General features: G+C 59.4%; 1 protein-coding gene across 10 annotated transcripts in view; it reads left to right on the top strand.

Moving 5' to 3' along the window:
* Positions 1 to 15,716, top strand: part of FAM207A (family with sequence similarity 207 member A) — a 54,059-nt gene that overhangs the window by 29,346 nt on the left and 8,997 nt on the right. For 6 of the 10 annotated variants that reach the window (XM_034654579.1, XM_034654572.1, XM_034654531.1 and 3 more), the window contains 4 exons: positions 5,224 to 5,328; positions 5,666 to 5,816; positions 10,771 to 10,839; positions 12,407 to 13,755. In XM_034654579.1, the coding sequence (XP_034510470.1) occupies positions 5,224 to 5,328; positions 5,666 to 5,816; positions 10,771 to 10,839; positions 12,407 to 12,530 (449 nt within the window). In that variant the 3' untranslated portion in view covers positions 12,531 to 13,755. Of the gene's footprint in view, positions 1 to 5,223; positions 5,329 to 5,665; positions 5,817 to 10,770; positions 10,840 to 12,406; positions 13,756 to 15,716 lie in introns of those variants that run through there. The other 4 variants (XR_004623460.1, XM_034654541.1, XM_019799497.2 and 1 more) reach the window with 4 other exon arrangements.

The raw sequence follows: 15,716 nt of genomic DNA, 5'->3' as shown, positions 1-15,716 counted from the left end.
TTCAAGAATTAAGTCTTGTATTTACTTGTCAATTCTACTTTCCTGTGCCCTAAATTATTAATTTCTGTTTTTCTAATACCCTGTTCTTGCTTTCTTTAGGTTCACGTTACTTGGCTCATTGTTTTTACGGTTTTGGTTGGGACTGGAGGGCCGTGTGAGCTTCACCGCCCCTCGGGCTTCACCTCCTCTTGTATCATGGAAAGTTTCATACGGAGAAGCAGGGAGAACGTGACAGTGAACATCCTGATTCCCACATCGAGATTTGACATGGACACTGTTCCTCTGTCCATTCCTGTCTGCCACCCGGTGTTCTGTCCACATGCTGCCGAGCGAGCGGCAGGCATCCAGACACTTCCTCCCAGTGAGCGTGCTACAGTCCAGCATCTGCTGATGGTTTCGTTTTTAGTTTGAGTAAAACCGGGCTATGATGAAGTGCCAGTCTCTGTGCATTCAGGGATTTGTGCCCAGAGTCCCTGCAAGAGACGGGGCCGCACCAGCACTGAGAAGCCCCCTGCGCTTCCCGCTGGGCCCCACTCTCCATGACCCTGGACGTGACCACCGTCACAGTTAGATTTTATTGCTCTCGACGTTCTAGAAGTGTGGAACCCTATAGGATGCATTCGCTTTGTGTCTGGATCTCTTTGCTTCGCACAATGTTCTGGAGAATCCGCTCTGCTGTGGCCCTGGGCCCGTCCCTCGCTGAGAAGGATTTATCTGGAGATACTGTTTGCTGCCCCCTGTCTTATTGATGGACACCTGGTCTGTCTTTCTCTTTTTAGCTACTGTGAGAAAGTCTGCTACGAACATTCAGGTCTTTGTGGAGTGTGTTGTCATTTCTCTTGGAGGAATAGTTGGGAATGGAACGCTGGGTCATAGGGCAGGTGTCTGTCTAGTTTTATAAGCAAGTGCCAGACGTGTCTCTAGAGCGGTCGTGCGTTCCCACTGCCACCAGCCACGGCTCTGCAGGGTGTCGGCAGCTCCTCGTGGCCTCGGCTCTCAGCCACCCCCGAGCACTGCGTGTGCGCCGCAGCCGGGTGTGCTTTCGTGGGGCCCCTTGCCCTCTGCTACTCATGCTGCAGGAAGGGTTCTGACGTCCTGGAGGCCAGCCCTGCGTCAAGTGCATGCTTGCAGATTTTCCTCCAGACCATGACTTGCCTGTTCGTTTTCTTAACAGTTTGTTTTTGATGAACAGGAGTTTAACTTTGAGACATCTGATCAATCTTTTTTTTAATACTGTTATTTTGTGTATGTGTGTGTGTTGTTGAGGAAACACTGTGCAACCCAAAGTCCTCGAGATGCTGTTCAGCTTTTCTGAGAACTCTGCGGTTAGGTTGGTTAGGGTTCTGATGCGTCCCAGTTCATGTGTGTTGGCAGCCTGCGGTCCTGAGGCTCTTTCCGCCTCAGCGTGGGTGTTCGGTCACTGGCGCTGTTTGTTACAGACTCTTCTTTCCTCGCTTGATTGTTTCCGTGTCTTTGTGAGACATCGCACGGCCTCCAGAGTGTGGCTGTGTTGGGGCGTCTTCTGTTGGTTGACGCAGCTTGTGCCTTCACAAGTACTGGGCAGCGTGGGGAGGTCGTGGGTCACATAGCGGACGCCCTCCTCCTCGGTTCTTCTGTGTGATGCCCAGGGCCTTAGCATTTCCATGTAGATCTTACCCTGGGCACGCTGACTTCTTAAAACCCACTCCCACCAGCAGCACCTTGGTAGACTTAGGACTGCGGTTGCCTTGAGTGTGTGGATCAGTTTAGGAAAACTGCCGTGTTAACAATATTGAATCTTCAAGTCCACGAATGTGCTATATTTCTCCATTTATGTGGATTTTCTTTCATTTCTGTGGTCGGCGTTGTATAGTTTTCAGAGTAGAGGTCTTACACGGGTCTTGCTTGTTAAGCTTATTACTAGTAGTTTCAGAGTTGTTGGAGTTGTTATAAATGGGATTCTCGACAGCTGCGTTTTCTAGTGTTCTTTCTCGTGTTTTCGTATGTAGAAGATGGAGTTTTTAAGAGCATCGTACCCTTTGACGGTCTAAAATCACGTGTTCTGACAGTTATTCTGTGGATTCCTTAGAACGCGCTACATAAAAAATCATGCCACCTGAAATGGATACAGTTTCGTCTTCCTCTCCGAACCTCACGTTTTCATGTCTTCTCATCGTACGGCAAGGGCTGGAGCCTCTGGTGGGCGGTGAGGGAAGACGGGTGCGAACTGTTCCCAGTCCGGGGCCAGGAGTTGGGGGCCAGGGGTTGGGACCCAGCCGTACTGGTGCACGGGGCAAGGTGCCGTCATATGCTCTCTGCTTCAGGCCCGGTTTCTAAGGAGCTTCCCTTAGGCTTCTCATCCATGGGCACATGTGGGCAGGGAGGTAAGGAGAGTGACAAGGGCACATGCCTTGCTTCCTCCTCCTGGATTGTGTCAGCAGGATGTGTACTGGCCCTCAGGGAGCCCAACCCTTAAGAGTCTCCCACGGTCAGCATCCCGTGTAGCCAATGAGATGGTTTTTGGAGGTTCAATTAGGATATGGAATGCTTTCTTGATTACACCTCAAGCTAGTTTTCAACTAAGCCATTTAGAATGACAGAGTGTCACCCTTGGGAACCTTCCAGAGCCACCGGAGGGGGAGTGGTAGAGGCAGGAGGAGCCCCCTGCCCCCAAAATGCTCAGAATCCACTGCTCTAGACCATACAGTTGGTAGAATGGACCTTCCCTTGCCCCCGCTTGCTTACAAGTGGCCTGGCTATGAGATTCTCAGTGTATGGTCTGTCTGGTCCCAGCACCCCAGGAAGGGTTTACCTGGAGAGAAGTCAATGAAGGGGGCGATTTCCAGCCCAGGTACAAAGATTGGCAGGGAGGCCCCCTACCTCTACCTGGCCTGGGGGGTAGAAAGGGAGGGTTCATTGCCAGAAGACTGCATAGCAGGGTCCGGGCGTCAGAGGGCACTCCAGGCAGGCATCTCCCTCACCCTGCACCCCTGTCTCTGGCTAGAAGGCATAGGAACGGCTCTGGGGCAGAAAGGGGAGAATGGGAGGGGCCCAGGGCGATGTCAGCGTAGTTGTCCTCTGCGGAGCGTGGCCGGCCCTGAGCCCTGAAGCCCAGTGGCACAGAACTACACCCCCCCCCTTTTTTAAAGATTTTATTTATTTATTTGACAGAGACAGCCAGCGAGAGAGGGAACACAGCAGGGGGAGCGGGAGAGGAAGAAGCAGGCTCATAGCAGAGGAGCCTGATGCGGGGCTCGATCCCAGAACGCTGGGATCACGCCCTGAGCCGAAGGCAGATGCTTAACGACTGCGCCACCCAGGCATCTCAGAGCTACACCCCTTTAAATTCACTGTTCGCACCCCCCCCGCCCCGAGCCCCCAGGCTGGAATGAAGGGCACCCAGATCTGAGGACGCGTTATTGTTTCAGTCCCACGTAAAGAAGTTATAAACCTGTTTAGGTGAGACGACAGAGCTGAAGACCCGTTCCCTAGCCAGCCGCGGATGGGAGCAGGCGCTGGCGGCCTGGGCGGGATCAGACCTGCAGACCTTTGTCCTTTCTCCTGGGGGTGGAGCTTTAGAAACGCCTGGTGTGTGTGCACGCCTGTGTTTTGTGGCTTTGGACTCTTACTTGTTATATTCATGGTGTTTACTTCTTAATTTTCAGGGCGGGCGGGAGGGACCCCCCTCTCCCCAGAAGGATTGCCAGTGTGTCGGAGCCCGCCCTGCTGGGATTTCTGTCACTCCCTGGTGTGCTTCGGCGTCCAGCAGGCCCACTTCCTTATTGCGTGTTCTCTTTAAACATGTTCTGACTACTTTGCACATTTAGTCTTTTTTTCAAAGTAAGACTTGTAATTAGCTTCACAGGTTCGGTTGAAAATCCTGTTGAAGTTGGAGGCTGTGTGAGCTTTGTGGGTTCTCACGGTCGCCAGCCCAGCACCGCCCACCCTCCTTGGGCATGGAGCTGGCCACAAGGGATTGGTGTGGGATCTTGTGATGTTTTGCTAGAGAACGTGCTGTTCCTGGTGGATAATCTCTTGTCACATTAAGGAATTGGTCTCCATTCACAGCTGTATTGACATTTTATGGTGAGTGGATAGTGAATTCTATCGTGTTCCATTTGGCACTTCTTGCGGCAATGGTGGATGGCCTTTGTGTTTCAGCAGACCCCCGTGGGGCATCTGGCAGATGTCTGCGTGTGAACTGGCCTTGCGTGCCTCAGTCACACTCCAGCTAGGTGCCCATGTTAGTAATTTCGAGCACTTCCAGCATGGATTTGCGGACATTGGGAGGCTATGTGCCTCTGTCCCCCAAGAGCCTGGCCATGTGCTTTGCTGCCCTTGGCCCTGCTGCTGGTCTTTCGGCCACGGAAGGGGCAGTGGGCTCAGAGCACCCGCCCTGGCCTTTGCCACCCTCCCAGGATGCGCAGCTCTCAGGGGAGAGGCACCTGGTTTGAGGAGATGCTCAGTAAATTGTTTATCTTCTTCCTGGCGAGGGAAGGGACTGACTGAATTGTCCCCATGTAAGTCCTAACAGTCCGGAGCCTTGAGGGGTTGCTCTGTGCACGAGGAGCTGACTGACGAGTGGAGCCGTCCTTGTCCCCTTGAGCTCCACTCCTCGGGGTGAGGGGGCAGCCTCACTCCCCAGGGGCCCTCTGGGACTCTCTTAGGGGCCATGGTTGGGGGCAGTGTGGGTGTCCCTGACTTTGGGCCAGGCAAGGTGGGCTTTCAGAGCTTTCCCTGGGCAGCCGAGGGCTTTGGGGTGGGTGGCCGTGGCCCAGCACTACAGGCTTGTCGAGCGGCTCTGGCCTCTGGGAAGCCTTCCTCGGTGCTTCTCTCTGCTAGGTGAATAGGTGTAGTTTCCGGAAACTCCTCTCTTGAGAAAGCCTGTTGGTCACCGCCTATGACTCTCCCTTCATGTGTGCTTCCCGAGGCTCCGTGTGGACCCGGCCCCTCCATACCCGTCGCTGGGCTGTCAAGTCTGTCCTCAGTGTGGGGTTCCCCTCCTGGTCTGCCCTGTGCCTGGTGGTCCCGGCCCTTCTGAGGGGTGATGGGCGGCTGCAGCGTTCCGAAGGACCTGGTCCCGTACCTGCTGAGTGACGCCCCTCTGGCTGAGTCCTCTGGCTATGTGTCAGGAAGGCGGCTTTCGTGGCCTTCCGAGCTGTGCTGCTGTGTGTGGCTGGCTGTCTCTAGCAGGGTAGGACGGGGCTCAGGTCTGGTCTTCCCACAGCTGCTGTCCTGTCCCAGCTTTTCAGGGAGAGACCTGGCACAGAGCAAATGAACAAACCCGAGAGCGCCGCGCCCGCATCTTTCACGTGCAACAGGCCCTGGGCCTCCCCGCTGTCCCCCTGGGTAAGAGCTGTACTCGAACCGCCGAGCGGGCCTTGCCCACCAGCCACATTGGAAATACTGCATTTGAGTACGTATTTTATTAGTGGTTGCGAAGTAAAAACATTTCTAAGTGAAAATCGAATCCCCAGGCTTCGGGGCGCCTGGGTGGCTCAGAGAGAGCCTCAGCACCTGCAGCTTGGTCTCGGCATTCCGAGGTGAGGCTGCCGGCCTGCCTCCCGGGTTCCCGGGGCGAACGTAGGTGCCACCTGCCGGCCCTGCTCAGGAAGGAACCTGGTCGCTCATGTGCTCGTCCCTTGCTCTGTGCTCCTCTCACTAACCCGTTGTCCCCCCCGCTCAGAAATCGAAGCCATAAAGCTGGCCGAGCAGAAGCGCAAGGCGGAGCGGAGACGGAGGGCCACGGTGGTGGTGGGGGACCTGCAGCCCCTGAGAGATGCCCTCCCTGAGCTGCTGGAGCTGGAGGCCGGCAGTCGGCAGCGTCGTGCCAGAGGGTGAGTGTCTGTCTGTGGCTGCCTTGGGACTGCGAGGTCAGGACAGGGCTGGCTCTTCCAGAGTAGGAGCCACTGACTGTGTCGGGAGCCCTGAGAAGAACAAGCAGGGGAGGGGCAGGGGGAGGCAAAGGCTGCAGAGGTGCCTCACCTCCTTGTTGACGCGGAAACCCTTGCTTCCGTGAGCGGAGCCTCGGGGTAGGCAGGTGGTCTGGTGAGTCCCTCATGTGGGGCTGGAGCCTGGGGCCTCTGCAGGCGAATGGCCTGGCCAGCATGTTGATGAGGGGGCGCCTGTCAGCCTTCTCCGGTGTGGGCCTCGGTGCGGCTTAGCTGGGAGGGCTGCGATGTGGTGGGTCCTTCTAGCTGCTGGGCTCCACTCCCCAGGGGCACAGCCCACCGTCATACCCGCTGCCTTCACACCCTCTCCCAGAAGCACACGTTCTTGTAGTGCTTCCTGCCTCCTGCTCTAGAAAAGCCAGTCCCTCTGCTGTCCCTCCCTGTCCCCCTTCATCGGCTTGGGGGTGGGGGGTGTCCGACGATGTGCCCCAGGCCACTTGGCCGCGGAGCCGGAAGATCCTAGGCCGGCTTCTGGGATGGAAGCACCCAGAACCTTTGGTCTGGACAAGGAGTCGAGGAGTGGCCTTCACAGTTGAGATTGGTAATTGAGCCAGAGCCTGAGATGCAAATTCTCCCTCTGATTCTTGATAAAAAAATGTGACCCCGGTCAAGTGTCCTTCCCCTGCTTTCAGTTTTCTCATCTGAAAAATGTGCTCGGGGCTCCCAGAGGGGGGAATTGCTACGTAAACACCCGGGTCGGCAGCCCGAGGAGGAATGTGTGTGGCCTCGGGCGGCCTGGGTTGCCGAGCTGGGCTGTAGCTGAGGTTGCTTCCGGCTCTCTGGGTGCGGGAAGGTCCCCAGCTGGTCTCGTAGCTGAGCCTCCTGTTGGACAGGGGTCACTGTCCCTCCCTAAGTGTGTCTTGGCACTGACGAGCTGTTTGTTTGAATAAATGTTATTTTAGAACAGTTTTAGATTTACAGAAAAATGATGGGAGGATACTAAGAGTTCCCAGGTCCCTCACACCCAGCTCCCCCGTCAGGAGCAGCTTACGTGGTGCGTTGTATTGCTACATAAATAATAGTGATTGAATAAAGCCCATTGGTTATTCCGACTTCCTCCGTTTCCCCTAATGTTCCTCTTCTGTCCCAGGATCCCATCCAGGACGCCACGTGACATTGATCATGTCCGTTTACATCTCCTCTTGGCTGAGACAGTTTCTCTGATATGACCCTGACCATTTGGAGGAGGACCAGTCAGGCATTTGGGGGGATGCCCCTCGTTGGGATTAGCATGATGGTTTCTCATGAGTGGACTGGGGTCACGGTTTGCTGGGGGGAAGACCACAGAGGGAAGTGCCCGTCCATCCCGTCCGGCCCAGGTGCCTGTCGTCAACATGATTTGTCACTGCTCACATTGGCCGTGGTCCCCTGGAGGTGGGTCTGCCGGGTGTCCCCACCCCACGTGGCTCCTTCCCTTCCCCGCACTGTCCCCTGGGGAAGGGAGTTGCCACGCACAGCCCACCTAAGGAGTGGGCAGGTGCCCTCTGCTCCCTGAGGACGGAGCAGCTGTGCAGACCTGGGATTCTCCTTCGGAGGAGGAGATCAATACCGTTTCTGTATCAGTGCGTGAGTGAATGACTTACGGATGTCAGTATGGACTCACGGTATCTATCTTACAGTGTGGGCTATAGTCCAACACGACTCCACTCTGTTGCTGGGACCAGTCCAGCTCCGGCCACCGGGAGCCCCTGCAGCTGGCTCCTGTGTCCTTCTGACATGCCCATCAAGGTGGGGGCTGTGCTTTGGTTTTGAGCCCCTCCTTCCTTGGCCCACCGTGGGCACGTCCTGCCTGGCCCCAGACTCAGAGTTTCTGCAGGGAGCCGTGGTCCATCTTGCTGCCAGAGTGAGGAACTCTGTGTGTGCATGCACCCCAGTGTGTTCTGCAAAGTTTCCAGAATGGTTAACAAGTCCATCCTTGCTTTTTTTTTTTTTCTTAAAGATTTTATTTTTAAGCAATCTCCATACCCACCATGGGGCTCAAACCCGCAACCCTGAGAGTCACATGTTCCACTGACTGAGCCAGCCAGGTGCCTCAAGACCATCTTCCCTTCTAACACTGGCTCCGAGTCTGGGGGTCCCCGAGACCGCCCTTAGTTTCAGTAGTTCCCTAGGACTCAGAGCTGACCAGGCTAGAGGGTACAGGCTTAAGTCAGCCAAGGGAGAGGGCTGTGGGGCAGGGACCTGGAGGGTTCCAGATGCAGAGCTTCCAGCTGTCCTGTCCCCAAGGGGTGGGATGAGGTTACTGTCTGTGTACACGTCTACAACATACAGGGGATGTTGCCAACCAGCGGTGCTCCCCGAGCTTGGTGTCCCCTGTCCCCAGGCGGCCGGTAAGCTTTGCCTTTGGTCTCTTTACTTCGTTGCTGTCCCCTGTTGTGCCTCCAAGCCGACTGAGGCCTGACTGGGAGCCCCAAGCCCCATTTCACAGGGTGGGGTCCCCATGCCATCAGCCCTTCAGCCCTGAGAGCCGGCCCACCCTCTGGTGCCGGCACAGGAGGGGTTTGGTCCCCTTGCTGGCCTCCGCCGGGGCAGCGTCCTTGGAGCTAGGGAGAAGGCTGTGCACTGGAGGGGCCGCACCAGTGGCTGACTCTTGAAAGCACGCGGATGGCTCAGGTGGCCCTGCTGATCCGCGTGTGTTGTCCCCCCTCCTCTAGGTGTGTCCTGGGGTCGGGGTGGGTCAGGATGTGGTGTGGGGATGGCTCTGTGGCCCTGGACACCCAGACCTGAGTGCATGGGGCCCCGGTCACCTACTGGGACACCCTGACCAAGGCTCTGGCCCGCTGCAGGCTCGTCCCACATCCATGATGTGGCCTCATGGGGCGGTGGCCGCACGGAGCCTGGGGCTCTGAGCCATCTGAGCTCGCCTCCCGCGCTGTGTCCCGCGCAATCTGGGTGGGCGGCACACGGCACAGGGCGCATGTGGACAGTGATGCCGCTCCTTGGTGGAAGATGAGGCTGTCTAGGAAGTCGGTCCTCTGGGCGAAAGCGCCTCAGGCAAAGGTCTCCTTGTCCTTTCTGATGAGCTGGGGTGGGGAGCTTTGTGCCGCTGAGCCACCAGGCCAGCCACCAGTTGGACCCCGTGTGGTCCCGGTGGCCTTGGGCACATCTCGAGGCTGTTGCCACAGATAGTCGGAGTGGCCCTGGGTGGCAGCCAGGGTTGGGGTGCTTTCTGCTGCCTCAGCCCTCCCGGATCATACAGGCCAGCAGTTGCTGCCGGAGAGCTGGCTGGGAGTAGCACCGTAGAAGCCACTGGGCTGCCCCCGGGTGGACTTCGGGGTGTCGCCTGCCGGGGCCGTGGATTCGGACAGGAGTCTGCATTGTTTGGGGTTTCTTAGACCCACTTGGTTTCCCAGGCCCCTGGGAGTGGGACACGCCCTGCGGGCTCACTCATGTCAGCAGGTGAGTGGCAGGGTTGGGCTCCACCGCCTGCAGGAGAGCGAGAAGCTGGGAGTTCCTGGGTGCACCTGTGCGCTCACGGTCTTGTACTGCAGGCCCGGCTAATGCAAGTTTGCCAGGAAGCATTTGCCTGTTTGACAGGGAAGCTGAGGCTTCGGGGGTGCAGTGGTTTTCCCAGGGTTCATCCCAGGTCAGCCCGTGTCCAGAGCCATTCCTTCCAGTGCTGGTGGGCTGGGGTCACACCTCCGCGGGTACTCGAGCAGCAAGCAGGCTGTGTGTCTGAGCTGCGCATCGTTCCTGGCAGGAGTTCGCAGCCCACCATTGGCCCTGGTGCATGTGCAGCCGGAACCATGCTCTGATGCCGTGAGCGAGTCCCTGCCCTTCCAGGGGCTCTTCATCCGAGAGACTTCAAGCTGAAGCCTGCACCTGTCTGGGCGGAGGTGACAGGGCTGGGGTTGGCTCTGCTCACCCCGTCGGCCTGCCTTTGTCCACAGGACAGAAGCCTCCCCCGGGAGCTGTTTACCAGGTCCTAGCCACGCTCTGAGGCTCCACCGTGCGAGGGGGGCTCAAGCAACTAGAGACTGCATCTGGCCCTGGGCACCGAGGGGACTCCCAGATGCGTCCACACGGACACTGCTGTCAGAGCTGGAGGGCCGTGCATGGCTTCAGTGGATTTTTACCTTTTTATCTTTGTTTTTCTTTTAAGAGAATGGGAAGAGGGAATCTCCAGCAGAGTCCCTGCCAAGTGCGAAGCCTGAGCTGGGCTCGATCTCACGACCCTGAGATCATGACCTGAGCTGAAGTCAAGAGTCGGATGCTTAACTGAGCCAGCCAGGCGCCCCAATTTTACCTTTTTATAGATGGGGTGCAGGAGTGTTGTGGGGGGTCGGATCCAAGGCCTGGGCTCCCCAACCTCCTGGCAGTGTCTGGGATGCCAGCCGCTTCTGCGAGGAGCCTGTGCCGGCGTGGACACAGGGCGGGTCAGCAGTGAGGGGAGCAGGGCCGTGGCGGCCTGGGGCTGAGGATGACTCGGGGAAGGCTGGCTGCAGGCAGGGTGTCCGCGATGGCCCTGGGGACGCATGTGGCTCTGAGTTGCCAAGGGCCATCTCTGCAGGCCGCGTGGGTGCCAGAGTCAGTGCGAGTGGGTGCGGGGATGGTGCGCCGGTGGCGTCTCAGACTCACGAGACAGGTTTTTCATTCATATTTTAACAGAAACCATGAATAAAGGATGAGGTCTGTTGGTCTGGAGGCTAAATTTAGGTGTTGGCCTGGGGCTCTGGTTTTCTTGCGCTTCCTGCTGCGGGGCCGCGTAGACGTGCACCTCCGGGTGACGGCCGCACGGGGTGGAGGCGGTGCCGGCTGCTGTGGGGTCCACGTGCTCCCGGAGTCCCACAGCGAGGAGGGGTCCGGGGGAGCCTGTGCCGACTTGCCTCTCTGTCCGCAGCAGCGTGAGCAGCAGGCCCCGGCCCTCCGAGTTGAGCCGTATGAGCGCCGCGCAGAGGCTCCAGCTGCTGTGAGTAGTGCCTGTCGCCAGAGTGAGGCTCTGGTGCTCCCACCTCTTCCTCCCATCTCGCCCCCCCCCATGCTATCCGGCCTCTGGCCACGTGCCCCCAGCCCCGGCACACTTGGGCCCCACGGACAGCTTGGGCAGTGGCTCCTCTCATGGGTGTGACGCAGCCTGTTTGTAGCGGGGCTGGGAGTCCTTTGCCCCGGGGAACAAGGAGAACAGAAGCTGCCAGAATAGGAGATGCTGGCTCTGAGGGCATCACCCTTGGAGCCCAGAACTGCTGCCGTCCCAGGCGTCTTGGGTGTGGACACCTGGCTTGGACCGTCAGTCCAGGGGTTCGGACTCCTGCCAACAGCCAAGAAAGCCAGGCACCTCGAGGTTTGGCCTTGCCCTCCGTCCTGCACGCCAGGGGCAGTGCCGGCTCGGCTCCACCCGCTGCCCCTGGGCCAGGACCGGCCCTGTTGCAGCACCTCTCCTAGCGCCATGCCACGGTGGCCCTGCCTGCACGTTTCTGGAACCACCCTCCCGGGCTTTTTGTGCACAGGTGTACTCCCTTGCGGGTGTCTCACCGAGGCACCTGCAAATGTCTAGCTGGCCCCTGTGCTGCCTTTTTTTTTTTTTTTTTTAAAGATTTTATTTGAGAGCGCTTGAGAGGGGGGCGGGTCAGTGGCCTCCCCACTGAGCAGGGGGGCCGACATGGGGCTCGATCAAAGGACCCTGGGATCATGATCTGAGCCGAAGGCAAACGCTTCACCGAAGGAGCCCCCAGGCGCCCCGCCCCTGTGCTTCTGAAAGGCAGCATGACTGCTGGCTCCACCTGGGGGCCCCTGGGCTTAGAGACCCATGCGGAGAGAGTGGCGGCCACCACTGTGGACTCCAGGGGCTCAGGACCTCCCCTGGGAGGAAGCCCTCCGGCTCCGATCAGAGGCAGCCACTGCCCTCTCTGTCGCCGGGCGCCCCTCTGTGGGAAGGGCCGGTCCTGGGCCCAAGGGGCCGCGGTGCATGGCCGCTGTGTTACTGCAGCCTGGGTTTTGGCAGCACTGGAGGGAGGGTGCCTCTTATGTAAGGCCACGTGTCTGCAGGCCACATGTCTGTCTCCCCACGTGTGTCAGCTTCTTCCTGCTTTGAATAGCAGCTCTGCATCAGGTGGGGGATGGGGGTGCCCGGAGCCTGCTTCTTGGGGAGGGCAGAGGTGCTGGTCCCCAAACCCACGGGTGCATACGGTGGCTTCAAAGCCTGTGTGTGATCACGAGGGGGCCCCAGGGCGGCCAGTCCCTTCCTGCCCAAAGCGCCTGTTAGCTCTCAGATCCCCATCCTTAGTTCCCCTTGGGCCTGACCCGGCAAGGCCGCTCCTGAGCCCCCTCCCTGCCCTGCTGCCTTCCCCCCGTCCCCTCCTCATACTGCCCCTGCCCCCGCCCACCTCCCTGTGGTGACCCTTAGGCCGCAGGTGCTCTGCCCTGCCCCTGCAATGCCTAGCCCGCCCTGCGGTGCCCAGGGGTGGGATGGCACTGATACTCGTTCCACACTGAGGGGCGTGGAGCGTGCTTACCTGCTCTGATCTCATGTCTTTCAGTGAGGAAGAAAGGGCTCGGTTTCGGGAGCTGCTGGCCAGTCCAACCTACAGGGCCAGTCCCCTCTTGGCCATCGGGCAGCAGCTGGCCCAGCAGATGCAGCTGGACGGCGGCAGTGAGCTCTGACCTGGCCTGCCGTGAACTCCGGGGACCCGCCCTGTGCCATCCTTGCCCCGAGCCTGTCAGGAGAGCCCACTGTGAGAATGAATGAAGACACCATCTCAGGCATTGGGATGGGGGCAGTTCTGTGCCCCCCATGGCCCTGGGCTTCCTTCCAGACTGCTCTTGGCTTCTCCAGGCGGGCCGCCCAGCTGGCTGCCCACGTCCCTTGGCACGACCCACCACCCAGCAGGCCGTGAGGATGCCCAGCTCCCCCGCAGCCCTGAGGCACTGTCACGGTGGGTTCTGTGGGAACTTGCTGCCCTCCTGGTTCCCGGGGCCTCCTGTCTGCCCCTCCTGGTCTCCTCCTGGTTGTGGTCCCTGTGCTCCTCCTCTGGCTCCAAGCCCAGGTTGCTCCCCGCCTGCTCTTGTGATTGAGGTGAGCCGGGCCACCGTTGTCCAGCACCCCGGAGACTGGGAGCAGGCCTGGGGCTGCCCTGGTGCCACACGGCTGACCTGGGAGCAAGATGGCTGTTTTCTGTTAGAAGCCCAGGGTTTGGAGGCCAGACTGCAGGAACAGACTTCAGCCCTCGCTTTGAGGCCAGTCCTAAGGCCTGGGCTTGTCCAGGGAGTGGGAGTTGGGAGTGTGTGCTGCGTGGGTCCTCACCGCCCGTGTCCTGCAGGGTCGGTGGTGGTGAACGTGTGGCCCAGAGGGCTGGGTGCCGTGAGTACCCGTCCCAGGCTGTGGTATGGGGGTGGGCACCAGCCCTGGGCTGCTGCATCAGTGGGTCCCGGCCAGCACTCTAGGCTTTGTGGTCAAACCGGTGTGAGCGCCAGATACCTTCCCAACCTCTGGTGCCATGGCTGGCGTGCTTGCCACGCACGGACACTGGTGCAGTGTCTCCCAAGGCTCTCCGGGCATGGGTGGCTGAAGGGAATCCGAGCTGGTGCCCTACCCCCATTAGGCATCCTGGGCCCCTTCTCTGCACAAGAGCACACAGTGTGGGCGCCTCCCAGGAACGGGACACAGAAAGGGGCACGTGTGACCACGGAGGCTGCAGGTGGGAGGTCAGCACGGCCGTCTAGCCAGGACTGCCAGCCCCTAAGTGACAGTGTGCTCTCGTTCTCAGCACAGAAACCAGTTTTCCCTAAGTGAGCTGAGCTGTTTACAAAGGGGTATTTGTGACAAACTCGGTTTTGCAATAAATGAGTGCTGGGAACAACGGAGTGGGCCACAGCCTCCTGGAACGTGGTGCAGACGCCTGGATGTTTCTCCATACGCTTTCCGAGCTGAGTTCGGGGACAGTGAATGTAAGGCTGTTACATGTTATCTGAAGGGAAAACCACTTCCTGGCCTCCGGCAGCTCCAAGGAGACCCCAGCCGGGCGTGTTCGGCTCCCCTTGTGCCCCCAGCTGCCCGGGAGCGCGAGTGCTGTGGGAGAGGAAGGGGCTGCCCGGAGGGCGGCGGGCGCCTCTTGAGCAGGTGAGGCATGTGCGCTGCCCCGACCGCTGACCTCAGAACTCACCCCACGAGAACCACCAGGGAAGCCTCGAACATGTGGGGACCTCACCCCCCAAGCCGAGTGCCGGGCCCCGGTGACAGCTGTTGCAGGAGAGGCCATCCCCTGGGTGTCCCCTGGGTGTGGCCGGACGCCTGCTGCAGAGCAGGAAGGGAAGCAGTGTGCATGTGCGTGGTTTCTGCTGTGTGTGCCGTGGGCGTGGCTCACGTGGTGGCAGGTTTAAGTGTTGAAATGGAACCGTTCGTGGTATCTGTGCCTCTTAAACCCTGTGCACTCCTGCTTTGCAGGGGTGTGTGAGTCTGTGTCTCTCTGGCACCTGCCCGCAGGCTCGCCCCCAGCCAGAAATCTTCAAGACCACCTTTTAAAGCACTCCAGCGACCCACCTGGACCCTCCCTCCCCAGAAAACCCCCCTGTCCTCCTCTCCCTTCCGGAGCCCCTGCTAGCTACGGACGCTGTGTCCCATTCTTTTGGTGGACGTGTGGATCGGTTCTCAGCTGCCGTATCTGTGTGACAGACGTCCCCCAAACATGCAGCCCCATGTTTGCACCCTAGGTCTGGGCCAGGCTGGACTCTTGCCTGAGGCACCCCCTGAATCTGTGTCTTGGGTAACAGATGACCAGACGGGGTGACTTCAGGCACCGGGAATGCATTCTCTCATGGAGTCTGGTCCGTGCTGGCAGGGCCGTGCTGCCTCCGAAGGCCCCACGCGGGGGCAGTCCTGTTTGCCAGCAGCTCTGGTGTCCCTTGGCTGGTGGCTGCATCGCTCCTGTCCCTCCCTCTGCCCTGCCCTCCTGCAGGTCACCCTCCCCGTAGCTGATTCCACTGCAGAGATTCCATTTCCAGATACGGCTGCATTCTGAGGTTGGAGGTAGACGTGAATCTTTGGAGATACACTGGATCTGGGGGGAGGTCGGGGCAGCGGGATTCTCAGACGCTCCCAGGCGAACCGAAGATGCGAAGATGCGCCTCCCCAGTCGACAGCCTCTCGCCAGGTGGGGTGGGGGGTGGTAGGAGGTGAACTCGCCTACGGGGCCGGGCGCTGGGCTTTGGGAGGCTAATGGGCTGGGTCGTTGACACAGGAGAAGGACTGGGAGGTATGGGGCAGCCATGGACAGCAGAGTACTGCGCTGGGGCTTTGGGCCGTGGGCTGGGGTCACCTTGTGACAAGGGCCTCCTGGTGCCCCCACCCCCTTCCTGCACTCCCCCAGACCTTGGCACCTCAGCCCTTCAATCTGGCACGTCTGCCCTTGTCCTGCTCGGTGTTAACCTTATAACTCGCTTGCTTTCCCAGGGACGGAGACACTTGGGGGCAGGGTTTGCTTTGTGCTGCTGGGGTCAGCAGCCCCACGTAGTAGCGAGTCAGTGAGTGATCCAGAGGCAGGAAACAGTGGCCTGTGTGGGCCCAGGTGACCAAGCCCAGGGTCCAGGCAGGGCGGCCTCGTGTCTACACACTGTCCAGCGGGGAGAGGGTTCCTTGGGGTGCTGACTCAGTGTCTGGAGGGGAGGAAGGAGTCACTGCGAGTGCACGGCCCTCGGGGTCCACTCTGGTTCTGGGTGCGCCTGCAAGCAGCAGGCCTCGGCTGGGCTGCCTTGTGTTTGGTTATTCTCTCAGGTGTCTGGGTGGTTGGACTGATGATGGCTGTACCCCGTCTGCATGTGGCTTTGTCAAGAGGGGTCTGGGTCCGGAGCCCG

Source organism: Ailuropoda melanoleuca, chromosome 1 (assembly GCF_002007445.2).
Source record: "Ailuropoda melanoleuca isolate Jingjing chromosome 1, ASM200744v2, whole genome shotgun sequence".
Lineage (NCBI taxonomy): Eukaryota > Metazoa > Chordata > Mammalia > Carnivora > Ursidae > Ailuropoda > Ailuropoda melanoleuca.
The sequence above is the reverse complement of the archived record's forward strand: the minus strand, read 5'-3'. Positions and strand labels throughout refer to the sequence as shown.